The sequence below is a fragment of the Bufo bufo genome, chromosome 1, assembly GCF_905171765.1.
Source record: "Bufo bufo chromosome 1, aBufBuf1.1, whole genome shotgun sequence".
Taxonomy (NCBI): domain Eukaryota; kingdom Metazoa; phylum Chordata; class Amphibia; order Anura; family Bufonidae; genus Bufo; species Bufo bufo.
This window is the reverse complement of record NC_053389.1, coordinates 612697564-612721217: the sequence shown is the minus strand read 5'-3', so window position 1 is coordinate 612721217 and position 23654 is coordinate 612697564. Positions and strand designations below refer to the sequence as shown.

Genomic DNA, 23654 nt, shown 5'->3' with positions numbered 1-23654 from the left:
GGTGCGATTTTCACGCACGGTTGCTAGGAGACGATCAGGATGGAGACCCGATCATTATTATTTTCCCTTATAACATGGTTATAAGGGAAAATAATAGCATTCTGAATACAGAATGCAAAGTAAAATAGCACTGGAGGGGTTAAAAAAAAAAAAAATGAAAATTTAACTCACCTTAATCCACTTGCTCGCGTAGCCCGGCCTCTCCTTGTGTCTCCTTTGTTGAAAGACCATGGTAAAAGATCATGTGACGTACCATGTGATGACCGGAGTGACGTCATCACAGGTGTTTGAACTATAATTAATGCTCACCACAGGTCTTTCAACAAAGGAGACACAAGGAGATGCCGGGCTACGCGAGCAAGTGGATTAAGGTGAGTTAAATTTTCTTTTTTTTTTTAACCCCTCCAGTGCTATTTTACTTTGCATTCTGTATTCAGAATGGTATTATTTTCCCTTATAACTATGTTATAAGGGAAAATAATACAATCCACAGAACACCGATCCCAAGCCCGAACTTCTGTGAAGAAGTTCGGGTTTGGGTACCAAACACGCACGATTTTTCTCACGCGAGTGCAAAACGCATTACAATGTTTTACACTCGCGCGGAAAAATCGCGGGTGTTCCCGCAACGCACCCGCACATTTTTCCGCAACGCCCGTGTGAAAGAGGCCTTAGACTTTTATCTTTGGGGTCATCTGAAGGCAATTGTCTATGCTGTGAAGATACGAGATGTGCAGCACCTGAAACTACGGCTACTGGAAGCCTGTGCTAGCATTTCTCCTGCGGTGTTGCTATCAGTGTGTGAAGAGTGGGAGAAGAGGGTTGCATTGACAATCCAACACAATGGGCAGCACATTCAACACATTTTATAAGTGGTCAGAAACTTGTAAATAACTCATGAAAAAATAAAGTTACGTTAAAACCAAGCACACCATTGTTTTTCTTGTGAAATTCCCAATAAGTTTGATGTGTCACATGACCCTCTTCCTATTGAAAAAACAAAAGTTGGATTCAAAATGGCCACCATAGTCACCACCCATCTTGAAAAGTTTCCCCCCCCTCACATATACTAATGTGCCACAAACAGGAAGTTAATATCACCAACCATTCCCATTTTATTAAGGTGTATCCATATAAATGGCCCACCCTGTACTTTCACGGTTTATTGCGCGGTCATACAACTTACCACCCAAATTAATTTTACCTCCTTTTCTTCTCACTAATAGAGCTTTCATTTGGTGGTATTTCATTGCTGCTGACATTTTTACTTTTTTTGGTATTAATCGAAATTGACTTTTTTCACTTTCAGTTGTAAATTTTTTAAAATAAAACTACATTTCTATATAAATTTCTCTAAATTTATTGTTCTACATGTCTTTGAAAAAAAATGCAATAAGTGTATATTTATTGGCTTGCGCAAAAGTTATAGCATTTACAAACTATGGTACAAAAATGTGAATTTCCGCATTTTGAAGCAGCTCTGACTTTCTGAGCACCTGTCATGTTTCCTGAGGTTCTACAATGCCCAGACAGTAGAAACACCCCACAAATGACCCCATTTCGGAAAGTAGACACCCTAAGGTATTCGCTGATGGGCATAGTGAGTTCATGGAAGTTTTTAATTTTTGTCACAAGTTAGCAGAAAATGATTTTTATTTTTTATTTTCTTACAAAGTCTCATATTCCACTAACTTGTGACAAAAAATTAAATTTTACATGAACTCACCATACCCCTCACGGAATACCTTGGGGTGTCTTTCCAAAATGGGGTCACTTGTGGGGTATTTATACTGCCCTTGCATTTTAGGGGCCCTAAAGCGTGAGAAGTCTGGAATCCAAATGCGTAAAAAATGCCCTGTGAAATCGTAAAGATACTCTTTGGAATTTGGGCCCCTTTGCGCACCTTGGCTGCAAAGAAGTGTCACAGATGTGGTATCGCCGTTCTCAGAAGAAGTAGGGCAATGTGTTTTGGGGGTGTCTTTTTACATATACCCATACTGGGTGAGAGAAATATCTCTGTAAAAGTCAACTTTTCCCATTTTTTTTATACAAAGTTGTCATTTTAGAGAGATATTTCTCTCACCCAGCATGGGTATATGTAAAAAGACACCCCAAAACACATTGCCCAACTTCTCCTGAGTACGGCGATGCCACATGTGTGACACTTTTTTGCAGCCTAGGTGCGCAAATGGGCCTAAATTCTAAAGAGCACCTTTTGGATTTCACAGGGCATTTTTTACGCATTTGGATTTCAAATTACCTCTAACGCTTTAGGTCCCCTAAAATGCCAGGGCAGTATAAATACCCCACAAGTGACCCCATTTTGGAAAGAAGACACCCCAAGGTATTATGTGAGGGGCATGGCGAGTTCCTAGAAATTTATTTTTTTGGGCACTAGTTAGCGGAAAATGATTATTATATATTTTTATTCTTACAAAGTCTCATTATCCACTAACTTGTGGGCAAAAATTTTTTTTTACATGAACTCGCCATGCCCCTCAGGAAATACCTTGGGGTGTCTTCTTTTCAAAATGGGGTCACTTGTGGGGTATTTATACTGCTCTGGCATTTTAGGGGACCTAAAGCGTGAGAAGTAGTTGGAAATCCAAATGCGTAAAAAATGCCCTGTGAAATCCTAAAGGTGCTCTTTAGAATTTGGGCCCCTTTGCGCACCTAGGCTGCAAAAAAGTGTCACACATGTGGTATCGTCGTACTCAGAAGAAGTAGGGCAATGTGTTTTGGGGCGTATTTTTACATATACCCATACTGAGTGAGAGAAATATCTCCGTAAAAGTCAACTTTTCCAATTTTTTTATACAAAGTTGTCATTTTACAGAGATATTTCTCTCACCCAGCATGGGTATATGTAAAAAGACACCCCAAAACACATTGCCCAACTTCTCCTGAGTACGGCGATACCACATGTGTGACACTTTTTTGCAGCCTAGGTGCGCAAAGGGGCTCAAATTCCAATGAGTACCTTTTAGGAGGGCATTTTTAGACATTTGGATTCCAGACTTCTTCTAACGCTTTAGGGCCCCTAAAATGCCAGGGCAGTATAAATACCCCACATGTGACCCTATTTTGGAAAGAAGACACCCAAAGGTATTCCGTGAGGGGCATGGCGAGTTCATAGAAGATTTTCTTTTTTGCCACAAGTTAGCGGAAATTATTATTTTTTTTTCTCACAAAGTCTCCCTTTCCGCTAACTTGGGACAAAAAGTTCAATCTTTCATGGACTCCATATGCCCCTCAGCGAATACCTTGGGGTGTCTTCTTTCCAAAATGGGGTCATTTGTGGGGTGTTTGTACTGCCCTGGCATTTGAGGGTCTCCGCAATCATTACATGTATGGCCAGCATTAGGAGTTTCTGCTATTCTCCTTATATTGAGCATACGGGTAATGAGATTTTTTTTTTCGTTCAGCCTATGGGCTGAAAGAAAAAATGAACGCCACAGATTTCTTCATTCGCATTGCCAAAAAAATAAAAGGAGGGGAAAGGAGTCTGCCAGGACATAGGAGCTCCGCCCAACATCCAAACCCACTCAGCCCGTATGCCCTGGCAAAGCCGATTTCTCCATTCACATCAATCGATGTGGATGAATAAATCATTGCCGGAATTATTATTATTTTTTTTTATATACAAAGTGTTTGCCAAAGCATATGAACACCGCCCCTCAGCTCATAAGCCTCGGCAAACGTATCTTTTTTACTGCAGAGAAATCTCGTCTTGCAGCGCCGCATACACCGACTTTTGTGTAATCTGACAGCAGTGCAATGCTTCTGCCAGAATGCACATCAGTGCTGCAGCTGGTCAATCGGTTGGTCCACCTAGAAGGTAAAAAAACAAAACAAAAACAAAAAAAAAAAAAAACAGGCCGCAACGCAATCAATTTATTAACATTAACTTTATATAACATTTGAAACAGAACATTAACTTTATTGAACTTTTGGAACATTAACTTTTTTGCTTACTTGTGATTTTTAATTTTTTTACCTTTATAGGACAAACCTCTCCTTCCCCATGGGACAATGTGCAAAGCGCAAATCGCCCAGAGATGTGGCGAAGTACATTATGCATTTTTTCCCAGGTGAAAGTAGAGGTTTGCAGCAGCTGTGAGTGAAAGGGCCCTAAGACCCCTGTCCTGTGTCACGCAATCCCTATACTAAGGCTCCATTCACACGTCTATGTGTGGATCCGCAAAACACGGACATCGGCGATTTGCGTTCCGCATTTTGCGGACCGCACTTCGTCGGCACTGAATAGAAAATGCCTATTCTTGTCCGCAATTGCGGACAAGAATAGGACATGTTCTATATTTTTCGGGATCGGAATTGCGGACCCGGAAGTGCGGATCCGCAATTCCGGATCCGGGCAGCACATCGTGCTGCCCCATAGAAATGAATGGGTCCGCAATTCCGTTCCGCAAAATGCGGAATGAAATTGCGGATGTGTGAATGGACCCTAATAGTGTACCTGTGTGTGGTACTTCCAGAAACACTCCCCTAAGCATAGGGCAGGGTGGTCAGGGCAGTCAGGACAGAAATAGCGGGTGTCACGCCTTATTCCACTCCTGCTACAGACACAACATCTTTTTCGGGGTGGCGCTTGGGTTGAGGTACCAGCAACGACATTGGGGAAATGTCGCTCGTGTAGACGGCTCACTACACTGGTGGATGGGGCCACGGAATCTCCTGGATACAGGAGGTTCTCGATGATCTCTTCCTGAAATTTGAGGAAAGATCCTGTTCTCCCAGCCTTACTGTAGAGAACAAAACTATTGTACATAGCCAATTGAATTAAATATACAGACACCTTCTTATACCAGCGTCTGGTGCAGCGGGACACTAAATAAGGAGCCAACATCTGGTCATTGAAGTCCACCCCTCCCATGAGCAAATTATAGTCGTGGACCGAGAGGGGCTTTTCAATGACACTGGTTGCTCGTTCAATTTGGATTGTCGTGTCTGCGTGAATGGAGGAGACCATGTAAACGTCACGCTTGTCTCTCCATTTCACCACGAGCAGTTCTTCGTTACACAAGGCAGCCCTCTCCCCCCTTGCAAGACGGGTGGTAACGAGCCATTGGGGGAAGCCCCGGCAACTAGGTCGCGCGGTGCCACAGCAGCCAATCTGTTCTAGAAACAAATGCCTGAAGAGGGGCACACTTGTGTAGAAATTGTCCACATAAAGGTGGTACCCCTTGCCAAATAAGGGTGACACCAAGTCCCAGACTGTCTTCCCACTGCTCCCCAGGTAGTCAGGGCAACCGACCGGCTCCAGGGTCTGATCTTTACCCTCAGACACAAAATTTGTGCGTATAGCCTGTGGCCCTTTCACAGAGCTTATACAATTTGACCCCATACCAGGCGAGCTTGCTTGGGATGTATTGTTTGAAGCCAAGGCGCCCAGTAAAATGTATCAGGGACTCGTCTATGCAGATGTTTTGCTCAGGGGTATACAAATCTGCAAATTTGGTGTTAAAGTGGTCTATGAGGGGCCGAATTTTGTGGAGCCGGTCAAAAGCTGGGTGGCCTCTGGGACGAGAGGTGCTGTTATCACTAAAGTGCAGGAAACGCAGGATGGTCTCAAATCGTGTCCTGGACATGGCAGCAGAGAACATGGGCATGTGATGAATTGGGTTCGTGGACCAATATGACCGCAATTCATGCTTTTTTTTTGTCAGGCCCATGTTGAGAAGAAGGCCCAGAAAAGTTTTAAATTCGGAAACTTGGACGGGTTTCCACCGGAAAGACTGGGCATAAAAGCTTCCTGGGTTGGCGGCTATAAATTGAGTGGCATACCGGTTTGTTTCTGCCAAGACTAAGTCCAAGAGCTCCGCAGTGAAGAACAGCTCAAAAAACCCCTGTGCCGATCCGATCTGAGCTGTCTCAACCTGAACTCCAGACTGGGCGGTGAAAGGGGGAACTACTGGTGCGGCTGAAGTTGGGGGCTGCCAATCAGGGTTTGCCAGCACCTCAGGGACTCTACGGGCCTGTCTGTGCGGTGGCTGCGACGGGGGAACTACTGCACGTGCCACCGTACCAGCTTCAACTGCCTTTCTGGTGCTCGCCACTTCCCCATGTTCTACGGCAGTGCTGGTACTAGGTCCAGGATGGGCTGCGCTGCTGGTGTATGCCTCACCACGTAATCAGACAGCGCCAGCCCCACTCTGCTGCCCTTGAAGCGGATCCTGCGCAACCTGTGGTCTAGCAACACGGGGCCGGGTACGCCTGGTGGTATCAGGGACCTCAACCTCATCGTCCAAACTTTGGGTCAGACTGCCACTGCTTTCTACAGGTTCGTATTCTGACCCGCTGGATTCGTCAGATGAGGGTTCCCATTCCTCATCCAACTGGGTCAGAAGCCTGTAGGCCTCTTCAGAAGAATACCCCTTACTTGCCATTTGGTCAACTAAATTTAGGGGGTATTCCCTGAGACTACCCAAGAAAAAAAAAGCAAGTCTGTCTTACAAATGGGAGGCTAGCGAAGTACAGGAAGCCGCTGCGATTGATAAAAAAAAATATCAAAACAGATTTTTTTTTTATCGCCGCAGCGCTTGTGTAGTGAATGTGCAGTGATAAAAAAAAAATTAAAAAATTTTGTCACTGCGGCAGGGCGGGCGTGGGTGAACGCACGTGTGGGCGACCGATCAAGCCTGATCGGGCAAACACTGCGTTTTGGGTGGAGGGCGAGCTAAGGTGACACTAATACTATTATAGTTCTGATCACTTACAGATACTATAAAAGTACCAATGCTGATTAGCGATATGCTAATGAGCGAATCAGTGACTGTGGTGCGGTGGGCTGGGCGCTAACTGACGCCAACTACCTACCAAAGGGACCTACTGGTGGGAAAAAAAAAGTGACTGTTTACACTGATCACTTTTTTCCCTTTCACTAGTGATTGACAGGGGTGATCAAGGGGTTAATTGGGGTGATCTGGGGCTAAATGTGTTGTGCTTGGTGTACTCAGTGATGTGTGCTCTCTGCTGGGACCAACCGACGAAAAGGAACCAGCAGAGCACAGAAGCCATTTAACACATTATATTTATAAATATAATGTGTTAAATGGCTTGTGATTTGATTTTTTGAAAATCACCAACCTGCCAGCGGTGATCATTGGCTGGCAGGCTGGTGACGAACTCCTCCTGTAACTTTTGCCGGCCTGCACTGCGCATGCGTGGGACGGCTATGCGCGTAATCTCGCGTCTCGCGAGATGACGCGCCGAAGCGTGAAGGAGGAACAAATCGACCGCCGCCGGAACGCAATCCTGCGTTAGGCGGTCCGGAGGCGGTTAAAGTAATAATACAGCAACCAACACCAGCCAGATGTGTCTACATTCGTGACGTGGGCGGGCCCGTCTTAATTACCATTTTCTGCGCCTGTTTCAGGTGTAGAAAAATGATTAAAGGGGTTTTCTCATCTCAGACAATGGCAGCATATCGCTAGTATATGGCTCCATTGTCTTATAGGTGCGGGTCCCACTGCTGGGACCCGCACCTATAATCGAGAACGGAACCCCGAAAGCGAAGGAGAGCACATTGTGCATGCACAGCCGCTCTCCATTAATTTCTATGGGGACGCCGAAAATAGCCGACCACTGGGAGCATGCGCGGCACGCATGTATGGGAGAGGCGGGGAATAGCGCTTGGTGGTGAACGGACCCCGGGAAATCTGGGGTCCTCCAGCCACAGTTCTCCCCGCTCTGTTCTCAATATAGGTGCGGGTCCCAGCGGTGGGACCCGCACCTATCAGACAATGGGGGCATATCCTAGCGATATGCCCCCATTGTCTAAGATGGGAATACCCCTTTAATGTAAGACAGCTCGGAAGCTGTACTACATTTAGAAGTGGCGATGGATACGCCGAAGTTATGAAGAGGCCTGTGCCTTTGTTTAGTGCGAAATTTGACATGCTATGCAGATTTTGAAGGTATGTTTTTTTTGCGGATTTCAACCTTTTCAAACCAAGGGTGAGATCTGCGGAAATATATATAAAAACATGCAAGTAAAACATACCTTTTTTGTGTGAAAACGCACAGAAATCCATGCAGATTTTCTGTTTTGAAACTAGCCCCCATGTGCAGATAGCCCAAGTCTCCATGTTTTAAGACCATTTATGTGCTACTGTATTTAACGGCCTGTATTTATATGGTTTATTGTTCCAGGTCAGTGGTCCGCACGGAATGGAACCTAAGGACCCCATATAGATTATAATGGAGTCCGTTAGGTTTCCACTCAGAAGATTTTGGAGCGGAGACAAAAACAGTGTATGCAGGCCTTTTGTCTCAGCTGCAAAAATCTTCTTCGGAGCTGAAACCTAACGGACCCCATTATAGTCTATGGCAGGGGTGGCCAACCTTAGACACAGAGCCAAAAAAAACAAAACAAAAAAAACCAAAACGTATGTCTACTAGGAGCCACAAACTATACAATTACACACGAGTCACTGTATTTTTCGCCCTACAAGATGCACCTAGGTCTTAAAGAAAAAAAATATTTCATCTGATCTGAGGTCTGAAAAATATATCTTATTTTTCATTAGCAGAAAAAAAAATGAAAAATATATTTTTTCATCAGACCTTAGATTAGACTCCTAAATCAGATCCCCAATCCTCATCTGACCTAAAATAAGATCCCCAAACCTCAGACCTCCAAATAAGACCCCCAATGCTCGGATCAGACAACACAAATCGGACTCCCAGTGTCAGACCCTCGGTGCTCAGATCTGACCCCCCGTGCTCAGACCTGACCAACCCATGCTCAAACAAGACCCCCCCCCCCCCCAATGCTCAGATCAGAACCTTCCATGCTCAGTTCTATCATTTAAAAAAAATCACGCACTATGTTCTCACACTGTGTGCATCAGGACGTAGTAGAGAGTGAGCTAGACCTGCAAAGCAGCAACAGTGCCCGATCAGGAAAAGAGATCTGAGCATGGGGTGGAGAGTGAGCTGGCCTGACTGCTTCCCGGCTCCACAGCTAGAGCCACACTTGAAGAAGCGAAGAACCGTATGCGGCTCAAGATCCATGGGTTGGCCACCCCTGGTCTATGGGGTCCTTAGGTTCCGTTCGGCTCAGTTATGTGCCGAACCCATCCTTTCCATTTTCCTGCTCCAACAGAAAGGCTGAACGGTTATGTGAACGAAGCCTTAGACAACCCCTAGTAAACAGTTTTATTTTTGTGTGTGGTGAGGAACAGTTCAACTTTTCCTCCTTAAATGGGTTGGCTGCTTTAGATATTTTGCTTATATCTCTATATTGTACAGGTTCCCCTTAACCATCATGCTGCATTTTTTTTTCTGTATTTATATGCACAGTCTGTGATGGATATCATGAGTCTCATTGTTGCATCGGCAGCCTGTGCTCACCACTGTCACGCTCCCTCAGGCAGGCATCGGTACCATGTCACTCACCCATCATGTCCTCATTGTCTGCTAGTGGCCCAAACCCACTTGCCCTTTGATGCCCAGCAGCGGGTCCAGCCGGCCGACGGCATCCCACGTGGCTTCTGCAGGCCACAGCCTGCTCTTCTCAGTGAAGGCATCCTGGCTTGTCTCTAGAGAGTGCGCCTGCACCCTAGTTTCCTTCAGCTAATGGCTTTTTACTTGAGCATTTAAGGCATCTTTCGCTATGGTACAGTACCGGAGCTTTAGGTTCCCTAGCTTGCTAGCAACCATGGTAGGAGTGTTCAGTTAGTCTGCTCTTGTACTGATCTCTGCCTGTTTACAGACTGACCCTCCCCTGCCTGTTCTGACCTTAGCCGTTTATGGTATTGACCCTTTACTGCCTGCCCTTCAATCATACATAAGTTGATTTCTTATTTGTATGTTTGCACAACATCATTTAAAATAGTTAGTTTTAAAGGTAACATTCGGGACTGTGGTCACATGACCATGCAGCTCTTACTTCCTGTGTAACTAGCTAGGGGAGGCTATAAACTAGCTGGGCATTGTTAGGAGCAGTGCTGGAGCTGTGGCAGAGAAAAGAGAACTACATCATGGGTTTGGTTGGATACAGCAACAGGACATGCTACATACAGCATACATAACCAGAATGATTTGTATACATGTGAAAATGGGCCAGGAGTGTCAAAACTGGAAAAAACCAAAACAAACAAAAAACCTTGAATAAAAAGTAAGCACACCTGATAATAGTAATCCTAGAAAACCCCTTTAAAAAGGGACACTGTCACCTGGATTTCACTTACTGAGCTATTATCACCACCACATCACTGCTTATCGCCAACGTAATGTGTTTGTTGCGCCCGAAATCTCACGCATTTCCAAGTCGAGTGAAGCTGGCGCATGCGCACTTAGTTCTGTGAGGCCGATGCCAGGACACCGCGTGGGCGCTGACATGTGTATCCACGGCGCATGCTCAAGATTTTGGGCACAACAAACACATTTTGCTGGTGATGAGCAGTGAATAAATTAGCAGTGGGGCGGTGCTGGGCTCCAAGATAATGGGCGTGGCTGGGCTCCAACGGCCAGAGGGGCAGCTCCTTATCGAGGTAATTAACATATGATTGAAAGCTATTTTCTAGACAAATGAAAAGACAAAGGGCTGTAATACTAGTATATTTTAATGTAAATTGTGGGGACTGATGTGGTTATGTTAATAGCTCAGTAAGTGAAATCCAGGTGACAGTGTCCCTTTAAATATATTCTATCTACAGGGCAAGATAAAAGTCTCAGGCAGTGGTCGTGCTACATTTTTTCTGGAAAAGTGAAAAAAAATACTCCTCTTACCATCTTTGAGGAGTATTTTTAGCTGATGAGGAGTACGAAAGTTACAGTAATTCAAATATATCTGTAAAGAATAAATCAAGGCAACTGGACTTACTGTAGATTTCTTGAAATCAAGAAATCTACAGTAAGTCCAGTTGCCTTGAGTTATTCTTTACAGATATACCATGACCTGGATAAATGAGCACCTTCACAGACAGTAATTCAAATAGTTAATACGAAGGCCTACATAACATTAAGGGGTTGCTATGTAGGCTTAGGGTGGCACAGCTCTGCAGGGTGAGGGTGGCACAGTAAGAGGCTATGCAAGCTTAGGGAGGCACACAGGGCTCTGCAGGGTCTGGGTGGTAGGCTTAGGGTAGCACAGTGTGTTAATGTACTGTATGTAGTGCACATAGTGGAATTTAGAGTGATTGTCATTGTGTACTGTTATACTATTATAGTGTGATAATGTACAGTATATACTGTGACAGTGTACATAGTGATACAGCATATAGTGTGATAGTGTCCTGGACTATAGAGCACATAGTTTAATAGTGTACGGTATATAGTGGGACAGTGATGCTTTTCCTTGGCCACTTCTGTCTGTGTGTGAACCAGACCCTACCCCTCATGCAGCCTCCTGTTTCATGGTGCTTGCAGCCTCCTCTCTTCTCCCCCGGTTATCTCCAAGATTAGCATTGGCAATGAGTAGGGGTATCTGTAAGTCAGTCATGCTGTGACATCTTTGTATCAGCCAGGAGGCTTGTGCTTGGCCCCACACAGAGTACACAGGCACATCACAGTCTGCTGCACCTACTCTATTTTTCTAGCTACAGGACAATAGAATGACCTGCCCTGAGGGTCTCCCTCCCATGTCCTCACCATCTTGCAGCTGGTGGTCAGACCCAAGTCTGAGGTTGGTGTTGCTTGCTGCTGGTCTCCTGTTGGCGTGTCCAGCGCCGAGACCCTAGCTGACACTACCGCGCTTAGCTACTTTTCCTCACTGCTGAGCGCGGTAGGGAAGACTGTCCCCTAGACCTTCTATTGAGGCCATCTTCAGTACCGTACTCAGCAGGGAGGAAAGACAGCACTCAGCTGAGCGCTTCAGATTCATCATTATAGTGAAAAACAAGGTGCTCAGATCTGGGATCCCCACTAAATTTCACTACACAGCAAGGCAACTTCAGAATTCCCAACTAACGGCAGATCACAGGATGCACTGCCAGGATGCCGCCAGACCGCTGAGGACCAAGATTAATAAAGATGCAAACTCTGCTCTCAAGCATTACATCTTAATTGCAATTCTGCACAAAGCGATAAGCGGCGGCATCGATAACTGTCGGCAGATCGGATGCAATCAATTAAATCTAATAAATTATCAAGTTTTTGGCTAATCTACCTGTGATTTGGAGAAATTGGTCACGTTTTGGGGCTTTTCAGTACTGAATTGGTTGCAATTAGTGGCTACATTTTTCTAGGCAATCAGTAAACTAATTAAATTGTGAGCAAATAATAATAAAAAAACAAAAAAAAAAATATTAACAGATCCAAGAACAAGGGTTTGGTCCTGATCGAATAAGAACCTGATCCCTCAGCACTGAGGCAGTCACAGCAATCACCACCGGCTGAATGGAGAGAACCGCATGCACCTACCAGCCTTGCACTGATCCTTGTAGACAGTTTATTTTGGGTTCTCCTCCATGAAATAGTCAAACCCAAATGGATAATCCTGCCCCAAGGCCAGGCGGATGCACCACAGTAAGGTGAGGGCTAGAGATGTCAGAGTACACAGCCTCCTCACATGGGATTCACAGCCACTCATTGCTGGACACAGTAGAAGTTTGGAGGGAGGACACGGGGCTGCTCTTTGTGGGGGAGGGGGGAGGCTGCAGGCTGCAGGTGGGCAAAGATGTTGGGGTGCAGCAGCGGTACAGCGTCGAGCAGGAGATTATAGTTCCGGGGGGGATCGGGGCTGCAGGCCGGGTATAAGGGGTACAGGGGCGTGGCTACATGGCTGCGCTCTCTAGTTAGTCTCATTATAGTGAACAACAAGGCACTCAGATCTGGGACTCCCACTAAATTTCACTACACAGCAAGGCCACTTACCCAGTCAGTGACGATCGTGCGCCTCCTTACTCACTTCAGAGCTGAGTTGCATAAGCTCTGGCAGCCCACTCAAACCTGACCAATAACAAAGATTCTTACTGTAAGGAGCTTTGTTATTGGTTGTTTCAAGCACAGGCAGCATCGCTGCGCTGCCCTCGCCGTTCACGGCACTGATGAATGGCAGGAAAAAGTCTAAGGCGTATTGGCACGCCTTAGACTTTTTCCAGGGAGTAAAAAGGCCTGAACTAAAAAAGTCTATGACGCTTGTACAGGCGTTATTGCAACCTATGGTCTCAGGACACCCTTTTATTTCAGAAACAAGAGGGAAAATGAAATATCTGAATACCACAGCAAGTAATAGGTGAGGAGGCCTATCTTTTAGGCTATATCCAGAACATGACCGCCATATTGTATCAAGGGCAAAGGGCACATTTTTCCAAAGGGAAGGGACTCATGTAGCATATTAAAGAATACCAGAATTTTACCAGAAATCCATTGCCACAAGCCGATTTGCAATATCTCTTGTGGTTGTGCTTACTGTTGTTTTTTTGTGAGGAGTCACAACTATAGAGTGCCTTGCTGGTTTACAACCCGACCAGCAAACGGGACCATGGACTGCTTCCGCGATCCTATGCCCGCTCTCCAGGAGCGGTAACCGGGAGAAGAATATGCATCAAGTGAAGAGAAGAACTAGATCTGGCGCAGTCAACAGGATTTCATATAGGTAATATATACATATATGAAATCCTGTTGACAGCGCCGGACAAGTGATCTAGTTGTTTGAGAACTATGCATCAAGTGAAAAGAACATGTCTGGAACACCCTCCCTGCCGAGTTCCTACAAAAACTATGTGCCAGTGTACCTAGAAGAACTGATGCTGTTTTGAAAGCAAATATTGACTTGATTTACATTTCTCTTTGGTTCATTCACTTTAAAAACTATTAACTGTTTTTTTAAGGCATTCTTACTTTGAAGCATTTTTTCTGCCCCTGCCTAAAACCTTTGTACTGTGTGTCATAACTTAATTACCATTCTAATCATATCGATCTAATTACCTGCAACAGTTTAGTGCCTAGTTTGATAAGAGGTCCGTGAACCAGCTAGGTTTGCCTTTGCAGTACCATACAAGACCATGATAATCAATTTGATTGAATAAAAAAAGTGTATTGAAATCCAATACCAAATAATAATCATGATGTTATAAAAAAAAAAAAAAAGTCACAATAAAAAGATACATTCTAAACACTACAGAGAAAGCAATAAAAAAAATAATGCATTTTCTGTACAGAAAAGACTGTGTGTAGTGGAGGATAGGACAATATACAGAAGAATGTGTAGGGATGGTCGATTTCATATACAACACAAGGAAGTCACACAAGATGGAAAATAGTTTGATATGTGAAAGTGCTGAAACCAGCTTTGTTAAAACAAGGCTCCTTTTTGCCTGTTCTTGTAGCCACTAATAAAATGTAGGACAGAGGGCTTCTCCGTGCTAGCAAATGAGGAAACCATTCTGTCTTTTCAGCTCACATGTACTGCACAGACCTCCCATCTATCTGCAGCAGTCCAATACAGTAACCGCATTAGGTCTCAAGCCTCAGAAATGGACGGAGATATGGAAAAAACATCTAGCCAAAATTTAGGAATGGTGGGGGAGTAACACTGTTTGAAGTCTCACAGAGGCTGGAGGGGGGAGTTGCTGCCAACTGATGTGCTTTGCAGCCTAGGAACACTGCACAAAAACAACCGTCCTTTTTCATTCCTGCTGGCCACAAGGTAGGGCGTAACACTGAGCCACAGCAACAGGTTGATGACCCATCAGCGGTAAAAAGAACCAAAGCAATGGCAATACACAATATTCCTCCATGGATTACATAAAATTTCTCTTTTGTTTCATATAAACCCCCCAAAAATCTTATAAATCAGAGGAAATAAGGTACAGAATATCAGGCCTCAGCCCTTGGTGGTTGCCACGGCAGAAACAGTCTGGGATCCCCACTTGCTTTTTGTCTGTACATTTCCATGTGGCATAAAAGCCCATGATGGGCTGAACTGCCTCTGTCTATACAGTGTCAAGTTTGCCTCTGTGGTGGGGATATGTTCATTCATGCTGTGGTTATGGCGTTCAGATCCTTCATCAGGCCTTCAAGGTGAGCCATCTCCTTGCTTAACTCGTCTGGTTCATAGCTCTAAAAAAATAAAAATGTGGTTTTACAAAAACAAAAAATTCAAAACCATGGACAGTTGTAGGGATCAAAGTGATACTAAAATCAGCAATTGAAATACAGGGTGTCCCACAAAAAAGTAGCCTGTCTCCAGCTACAGTATGACAAGAAAAACTTTTTTTTTTTTTTTTTTAATTACCCACAAGTCACAAAAGATACTGAAAGTGGTCCCCATTCACGTCAATGCATCTTTGGGCACATAGGATTATGTTGGCCGATACTGCAGCTCTTCAACAATGATGCTGCGGATAGCGTTTGTGATGTTTTCCTTGATGTGGATTGTTAGCGTACATCTTCTGCTTTAAATTTCCCCACAGATGAAAAAAATCACATGTGGACAAGTCTGGGGAACATGGTGGTCATAACCCCTTGCTCACAGTTCGCTCCTCTGTAAACAGTTTATGAACCCGTGCCAGTAATTTCCATGAGGTGTGGCACGTTTCCCCATCTTGTTGGAAAAAGCAAAACATTTTTTCTTCTGCAGCATCACTGCTGAAGAGCGGCAAACCGTATCAGCCAACATTATGCAACATGCCCAAAGATGCACAGACGTGAATGGGGACCACTTTCAGCATCTCTTGTGACTTGTGGGTAATTAAAAAAATAATAAAATTTACTCATTCATCTTGTCATAATATCGCTGGAGGCAGGCTATTTTTTTGTGGACCAGGGTGGTCCACAAAAAAATAGCCTGCCTCCAGCGATATTATGACAAGATGAATGAGTAAATTTTATTATTTTTTTAATTACCCACAAGTCACAAGAGATGCTGAAAGTATTTTTGTAACATTTTTCTTTTTTTCTAGTTCATAAGAAAAACAGCAACAGAACTTACATGTAATAACCAACAATAGATTTTTTTTATAAAGATTGGAGAGGGGGAGAATATACATACACATTCTGAGCCCTCAAGCATCCTGCTGGTCTCTAGTGGTTCAGGGGCACTGGGGACAGTAACTGGAAGCGGAGGACGTACCCTTCCCAGGGTCCCAAGAGATGCAGTTTTCACAGAGAGCGCAGAGGGAGCTGCAGATACAAAAAAATTAAATTAAAAAAAAAAAATAAACACGAAAAACACAAGTTTAAAATGATTAATATTGCTAACATTTAAAGCAGTCAGATGACAGAAGAAACACTAAAAAATCCCAGCATTTTCTCCATTTACCATTAGTCCTATTTTGTCTCAAATTACAGTGAAAACTGAGAAATCTATAAATGCATCTTCTCTGTGTCCCAGGAGATTAGCCATGCCCACCCTTCTCCTCATCACTGCCCTGTGACAAGCAGTAAGACAAGTGGCAGAAGGAGCCTCCCTGCTGTATCCTGTCTGCAGTAAAACTATTGTTAATCCCTGCCCTCTTTACCAAAAATGGAGCAGATCAGCAGGAGATTAACCACCTTTTTCACTGCAGGATTTCTACAAGATTGTTTGTGCCAGGATCAAGTAGAAAGACTGACAAAATATTAAAGGCTTAGGGTTCATTCACACATCCGTATGAGTTTTGCGGATCCGCAAAACACGGACACCAGCAATGTACGTTCCGCATTTTGCGGACCGCCCACGCTCATAGAAAATGCCTTTTCTTGTCCGCAATTGCGGACAAGAATAGGACATGTTCTATTTTTTCGCAGACCGGAAGTGCTGATACGGACAGCACATTCCGGCCCCATTGAAAATGAATGGGACCGCACCTGTTCCGCAAAATTGCAGAACAGATGCGGACCCTTTTTGCAGAAGTGTGAATGGACCATTATAGTGTTCCTTTAAGTTTACCTTGTTGTGCCAACAGGGGGGAGCTAGGCAGAGGTTCATAGGCTGAGCCAGGGGCTGGAACTGGAACAGCTGGCACCGCAAAGCTCTTCAAAGGATGAGATGGCCTAATATGTGCAGTAGGAATACTGGAACTGGCATCCTCATCCAAAGAACCAGGCAGAAAACTTCCTCCTGGAGGATCTGGGTCTTCAGGACCAGTCTGTGAAGAGGACGATGCAGCTACTACTGTATCACAGCTGGGAGTATGACGGACTGACTCTATACAGTAAAATAAATAAAAATATGGATTGTTACTCTAATGATATAAAAAATGTGTATCTCAGTGATCTTAAAAATTTTGTTATGAGTATACGGTGTATTTAATAATTACATAACATATATAACATTGATCAGGGAAATGTATACAACCCAACAGGAAACAAAGTAATATTCAGCAATAAGAAAGTAATGTCAGACAGCGACTAAATCTGTCCTGAAGGGGTATTTCCATCACAGAAAGTAATGGCATATGACTAGTATATGGGATTCCAGATGTGGCACAGCTGGTGGCTAGGAGCAGTGTTTTGCAAGGGAATCAAAATCATTGCATATCCTATCGGTTCTAAGGTATAATAACTACATACATAAACCCCTTACTGACTCAACATATCTGCTCAAATTAATAGCAGCAATGATGGTAGCAAATAAATAATTCAGAGGATTTAAGTCTGCTGTGTTCATGAGGGGTGCACTCCCTTACCCCTCTCAGAAGTTACTGATGGCTGCTCACTACTGCCTGTATTGTTGGTTAGCTGCCATTCAAAAAGCACATTTGTTTGCGCCTTTGGACTACTAAAGCAACGGATCCTTCCCTATAATATGCTGCTCTTAGAAAGGTCAGCATAGAATGTGCTATAAAAAGTCTTCAGTTGTGTCACCAGTAACTTCATCAAGATCTCCCTCCAGGAAATCCTTAACGTGACCTGTTGGAGGTTTTTCAGACTGGTGTTCTGTATAACTGTGCTTCTCATGATTTCATACCTGCATTATATACCATAGCGCAAAATTTGTTTGTGACAGAATACAAGCTACTGATCAATCTTGTAATTTTTGGAGGCTAGAAAGCAGCCCATAGTAGTTTTGCAAAATGGGATTTCTGGACATGCTCTGTCTAAAGGGCCCTTAACACAGAATTCGACAAATAATCGCTAAAGAGTGTTCATGGGAATGCTCGTTAGCGATTATCTGATGAACGAGTGAAACGCTAGTTAATTGGTAAATGGATTGTTTGTGTAGGCATCTAAATAGTAGTTTGCCGGCAGCAGATTGTGCTGTGTAAACAGCCTCTGTTGCCAGCAAACAAGTCTGCATGGGGATGAGCGATGGCATTAGCGATCGCTATTCCCCAAACTGTGGAAAGATCGCTGCATGTAAATGCAGCGGTCTCCTTCACTGATAAGCAGGCGCTTGCCGGGAAGAAACACTTCGTTCCCGAAAACTATCTGCTGAATTGGCCAGTGCAAAGGTATCTTAAAAGATAAATAAATACATGTCCAAACACAATCCTAGGTAGTTTTACTATTTTCACAAAAAGCGTTAAATGGTAAACTGGCTTCCAGGGAAACTGGCCCTAGTATCTGTATGTCTGAGATAGGGAAAGAGAATGATACACGCGTTTACAATCTGTGGACAAAGCTGCAGAATATACTGCCACTAAATAAGCAAATCAATATACAATTCTTAATGGGATTTCTTTATACTTTAACATATGAGCCCATGAAAAAAGTTGTACCCTCAAGTCGCATGTGTGGAATCTCAAGATCCACCAAAGGAATCCGTAAAGCGGTTTTCGGAGATATTTTTTATTGATGACCTATCCTCAGGGTAGATAATCAGCTTGTTGAAGAGAAGGTTGCGCGCCGTCCCAGCGCTGCCTTCCCTTCATTGTTTACTTGCTCGCCGTTGACGTCGCAGCAGTGAGCAGGTGCAATAACAAGAAGCGTCCCATTCACTTCATTGGGACGGCTCTGTAGTATACACTTGTATAAGAAGCAGCCGTCCCATAGTAGTGAATGGGACGCTTCTTTTAATTACACCTGCTCACCACTGGGATGTTGACAGCGAGCAAGTAAACAATGAAGGGAAGGCTGCGCTGGTATGACTCAGGCTTCTCCCCAAACAGCTTATCAGCCCCCTGTCGATCTTATATTGATGAACTATCCTGAGGATAGGTCAACAAAAATATCTCGGAAAACTTCTTTAACCAAATTCAATCCAATAATATTTTTTTGTCTCACCTGCAGCCTGAGGAGCACCACCCAGCACGTGCAGCATGAACCCAGGTACAGAACGGAAATGAGAATTATCGATGGAATGGATGGGATGGGCACTGACAACCGCTGCAACAGAGACAGAATGGTGAATGCTTGCACAATGGAGTGCTGTAGTGCGATGGCAACATGGTGAAATAGGTGTTGGTTAGAAGGCAGTAATAAAGATCACACTGTAGTATGGGATCAAGGGAATAGGTGGGAAACAAATAATAGTAATAAGAAATTGTGGATGTATGTATGGAGAAGAATGCATGGAAGGATTTGCAACTGGAACATTAAAACAGTTAGTGGAAATGGAAGAAATAAACAACCACATCCAACACCAGATACACATTTAATTGCACATCTAAATATGAATCTGAGCGTCTTTCACTGCTTACCAACATTTCCCAATTCTAGGACTGAAAATTATCACAATGGATGTTATTCCTGATGTTAGAAAGTTGCAGTTTGCAAGCATGAACTCAACAGCTGACTGATGCATACAGCGGATTCATTGCTTCCTGCAATGTAAAGTGGAGACCCTTTCCAAGTACTCACGTTGCGGAGGTTGCGAGTCAAATGGCATCATTATTTTAGGTCTCATCCCTCGACGTCCAGCAAGTGAGGATACAGAATCCTCAGATTCCAGGCCTAGAAAAAGATGCAATTAATTAGTAAAATAAAAATATATAATTACATGTGCATCCAAAGGTTTCATTATCATTCCAAATTTTATGTTTAATTGGTATAGATCTGGAATATATAGTAGCTAACAAAGTGTCACCCTTGCTAACATAATGTACACTTTTTCTCATCACCTCGGTAGGAATTGCTGTGCTGGTGGATGCTGCCTTCTGTGGTGCTGTCTCCAGGGGTCAGATCCTGTGGTGATCGAGGAAGGGTGCTGTCCGTTAGCATTGGGTTGGTCTCTGGGGATTTATCCACTGGTTTTAGCTCCAGTCTTTCATGATGAATCCAAAGGTCGGGGGGCTTTACATCCTTAGAATTACCCTTGTATTTATGGGATCCATTCACTGATTTACATGCAGCACGTTTTCTTTTAATTAAAATCAATACAGACAGAACAGTTGAGAAATGCACCAACAAATAAAAAATAGATAATATACATTTCTGAGATAAACAAACATGATTCGTAAGGCAGATATTAAGAAAACTCACTTTTTATGATGGGAGCTGGAGCGACGAGAGCAGATCGCTGCAATGACCACAGCCACCAAGACTGTTATAACTCCAAGAGACACTATGATAGTGAGAAGCATGTTCTGATCTAGGGAGGTGGGACTCCCATGAGGACTATTACTGCCTACAGAAGTTCAAAGGTGGACAAAAGTTAGAAAAAAAACAATTTTACTATTTTAGCATTTATTTATGGCCTAATTGAGATAAAAGAATACCAAAGAGACCAATACCTCCAGGTGGAGGACCACCATTTGCTCCTGAATCTGGAGAGCGGCTTCCTTTTCCAGTTACACCTGATGCTGAAAGAAAGATCTCTATAAGATAAGGCGTAAAAGGGATATCGCAAGGCAGACACTGAATACATATACAGTGGATATAAAAAGTCTACACACCCCTGTTAAAATGTCAGGTTTCTGTGATATAAAAAAATGAGACAAAGATAAATCATTTCAGAACTTTTTCCACCTTTAATGTGACCTATAAACTGTACCACTCAATTGAAAAACAAACTGAAATCTTTTAGGTGGAGGGAAGAAAACAAAAAAAAAAACTAAAATAATGTGGTTGCATAAGTGTGCACACACTCTTATAACTGGGGATGTACTGCCTGAATAATTGCTTAAAAAGGAGATTTTTTGTGAAACTCACCTGTAAAATCTCTTGACTTTTCCATTGGGGGACACAGACCATGGGTATAGCTTAGAGGTATTAGTAGGAGGGACACTATGCAAATACAAAAGAGCTCCTCCTCCTTGGGCTATACCCCCTGACTCCACCAGGAGGAACTCAGGCGTTGCAAAAGCAGTAGAAGGAGAAAGAACAAAAATTATGGAAACCATCGGACCAAGTCATAAGGTCCGACCACAAACAGAACTAAAGACCCCTCCTGCAACAGGCAGAATGGGTGGGAGCTGTGTCCCCCAATGGAAAAGTCGAGAAAAAGATTTTACAGGTGGGTTTCACAAAAAATCTCCTTTTCTCGTACTTTTATCCATTGGGGGACACAGACCATAGGACGTCCTAAAGCAGTCCATGGGGTGGGAAAAAAAATAAAATAAAATCACAGCACCGCCAGGAGGAACGTCCAACGGTCAAACAGGAATCATAGCCTGCAAAACCCTGCGGCCAAAGACAGCATCAGCCGAAGCCAGTGAATACAACTGATAGAACTTCGTAAAGGCATGTAAGGACGACCAGGTGACCGCCTTACACAGCTGAGATGCAGATGTACGATTGCGCCTTGCCCAGGAAGCCCCCACCGCCCTAGTGGAGTGAGCGGTAATCCGAGCCGGGGGAACCCAACCACGAGTGTGATAAGCCGCGGAAATAGTCGAGCGGATCCAACGCGCCACAGTGACCTTTGAGGCCACCATACCCCCACGGAGGTCCCTGGGAATCACAAGAAGGGAATTCGAACGGCCAACGGAAACGGAAGCCGCGAGATACCCATCAGGGCCCGTACGACATCCAGGGAAGGTAGAGCGCGTTCCATGTGGTTTGCCGGGGAAGGGCAAAAGGAGGGCAGAACAAGATCCTCGTCAAGGTGGAAGGGAGAGACCACCTTGGGCAAAAAGAAGGGAACCGGACGGAGCACAACCTCGTCCTGGAGATAAACAGAAAAAAGGCTCCTGGCCGGAAGAGCGGTCAGCTCCGACACCCATCGGATGGAAGTTATGGCCACAAGGAAGACCACCTTCCAGGTGAGAAAGGTCAGGGAGACCCCTCTCAGAGGCTCGAACGGGGCCATCTGCAGAGCGCGCAGGACCAAATTAAGATCCCAAGGAGGCAAGGTGGGAACATACGGGAGAATCGAAAGTGCCACCCCCTGAAGAACGGTCTTCACAGGAACCATAAGAGCAAGGGACTTCTGAAAGAAGACGGCCAGCGTCGAAACCCGACTTTCCAGGGAACTCAGCGACAGTCCCATCTCAAGCCCGGACTGAAGAAACGACAGCACCATCGGGATGGAAAAATGAAGGGGAGAGAACCCCGAGTTCTCACAAAAAGTCAGGAAGGCCTTCCAGGTACGATAGTAAATCCTGGAGGAAGCCGGCTTCCTCGCACTGACCATGGTTCTAATCACTGAATCCGAGAACCCCCTCTTCATCAGGATGGCGGGGCCAACAGCCACGCCGTTAAACGAAGAGACCGGAAATTCCAGTGGAAGAGCGGGCCCTGAGACAGTAGAATCATTCTGTCAGGAAGAGGCCATGGGGCGTCCGCCATGTCTGAGAACCACGCGCAGCGAGGGCACTCTGGGGCGATGAGAACGGTCGGAAACCCTTCCGCCCCGATCTTGCGTATGTAGTAGAGAAAGCGGAGGGAGGACATAGGAGACTGAAGTCCTGCCATTGAGACACCAGCGCGTCCACCCCGTACGCCTTCGGATCCCGGGAGCAAGGCAGGAACACCGGGAGCTTGTTGTTGACCCTGGACGCCATCAAGTTCACATCCGGACGGCCACATCTGTGGCAGATTTCTTCGAATACATCTGGATTCAGAGACCACTCGCCTGGATCCACCTTGATGCGGCTTAGAAAGTCCGCCGCCCAGTTGTCCACTCCTGGAAGGTAAACTGCTGACAACACCGGAACGTGCAACTCTCGTCACCTCCTGCATCACCATCCGGCTGCGGGTCCCGCCCTGATGGTTGATGTAGACCACAGTCGTAGCACTGTCCGATTAGATCCTCATCGGGAGGCCCGCAAGGAGAGGAGTCCAATGGGAGAGGCAGTGGAAAATCGCCCTCAGCTCCAGAATGCTGATTGGAAGGAGAGATTCCGCCGAACAAACCCCCTGAACCATGCGAGACTGGAGAACGCCGCCCCAACACAGGAGGCTGGCATCGGTGGTGATGATCTTCCAGGAGAATGGGAGAAAGGACCTCCCCGACCTCAGGTTCATCGGGGACAGCCACCAAGGGAGAGCTGCCCGAACCCACTGAGACAAGCAGACTCTATCGTCCAGACCCCGAGAGGTCTTGTCCCAGAGGTAAAGGATCTCCTGTTGCCCCAGGCGAGAGTGAAACTGGGCATATGGAACAGCCTCGAAAGAGGCTACCATAAGACCCAGGACCTGCATGTATTCCCGTATGGAGAGGCACGGGGAGCGCAGCAGATGCGACACTGCCCCCTGGATCTGGGAGGACATGAAGGCTGGCAGAATACTTTGGCGGCCGAGGTGTCCAAAATCATCCCCAAGAAGGAGAGCTTCTGGGACGGGAAGAGGCAGGAGTTTGGGAAAGTTATCAGCCAGCCGAACTGTTCCAGAGTCTGAACAGTGATCCGGACGCTGTCCTCGGCCTGCGGTAGAGAGGGGGC

At 45.0% G+C, this 23654-nt stretch overlaps 1 protein-coding gene across 5 annotated transcripts in view; it reads right to left on the bottom strand.

The window, feature by feature from the left end:
- Positions 1-14610: 14610 nt before the first annotated feature.
- Positions 14611-23654, bottom strand: part of NEO1 (neogenin 1) — a 145021-nt gene continuing 135977 nt past the window's right edge. For 4 of the 5 annotated variants that reach the window (XM_040413691.1, XM_040413693.1, XM_040413694.1 and 1 more), the window contains exons 21-28: positions 20565-20633; positions 20314-20458; positions 19953-20191; positions 19693-19785; positions 19117-19218; positions 16841-17098; positions 15962-16092; positions 14611-15030 (exon numbers count right to left, since the gene is read on the bottom strand). In XM_040413691.1, the coding sequence (XP_040269625.1) occupies positions 14947-15030; positions 15962-16092; positions 16841-17098; positions 19117-19218; positions 19693-19785; positions 19953-20191; positions 20314-20458; positions 20565-20633 (1121 nt within the window). In that variant the 3' untranslated portion in view covers positions 14611-14946. The remainder of the gene's footprint in view (positions 15031-15961; positions 16093-16840; positions 17099-19116; positions 19219-19692; positions 19786-19952; positions 20192-20313; positions 20459-20564; positions 20634-23654) is intronic. The other variant, XM_040413692.1, reaches the window with a different exon arrangement.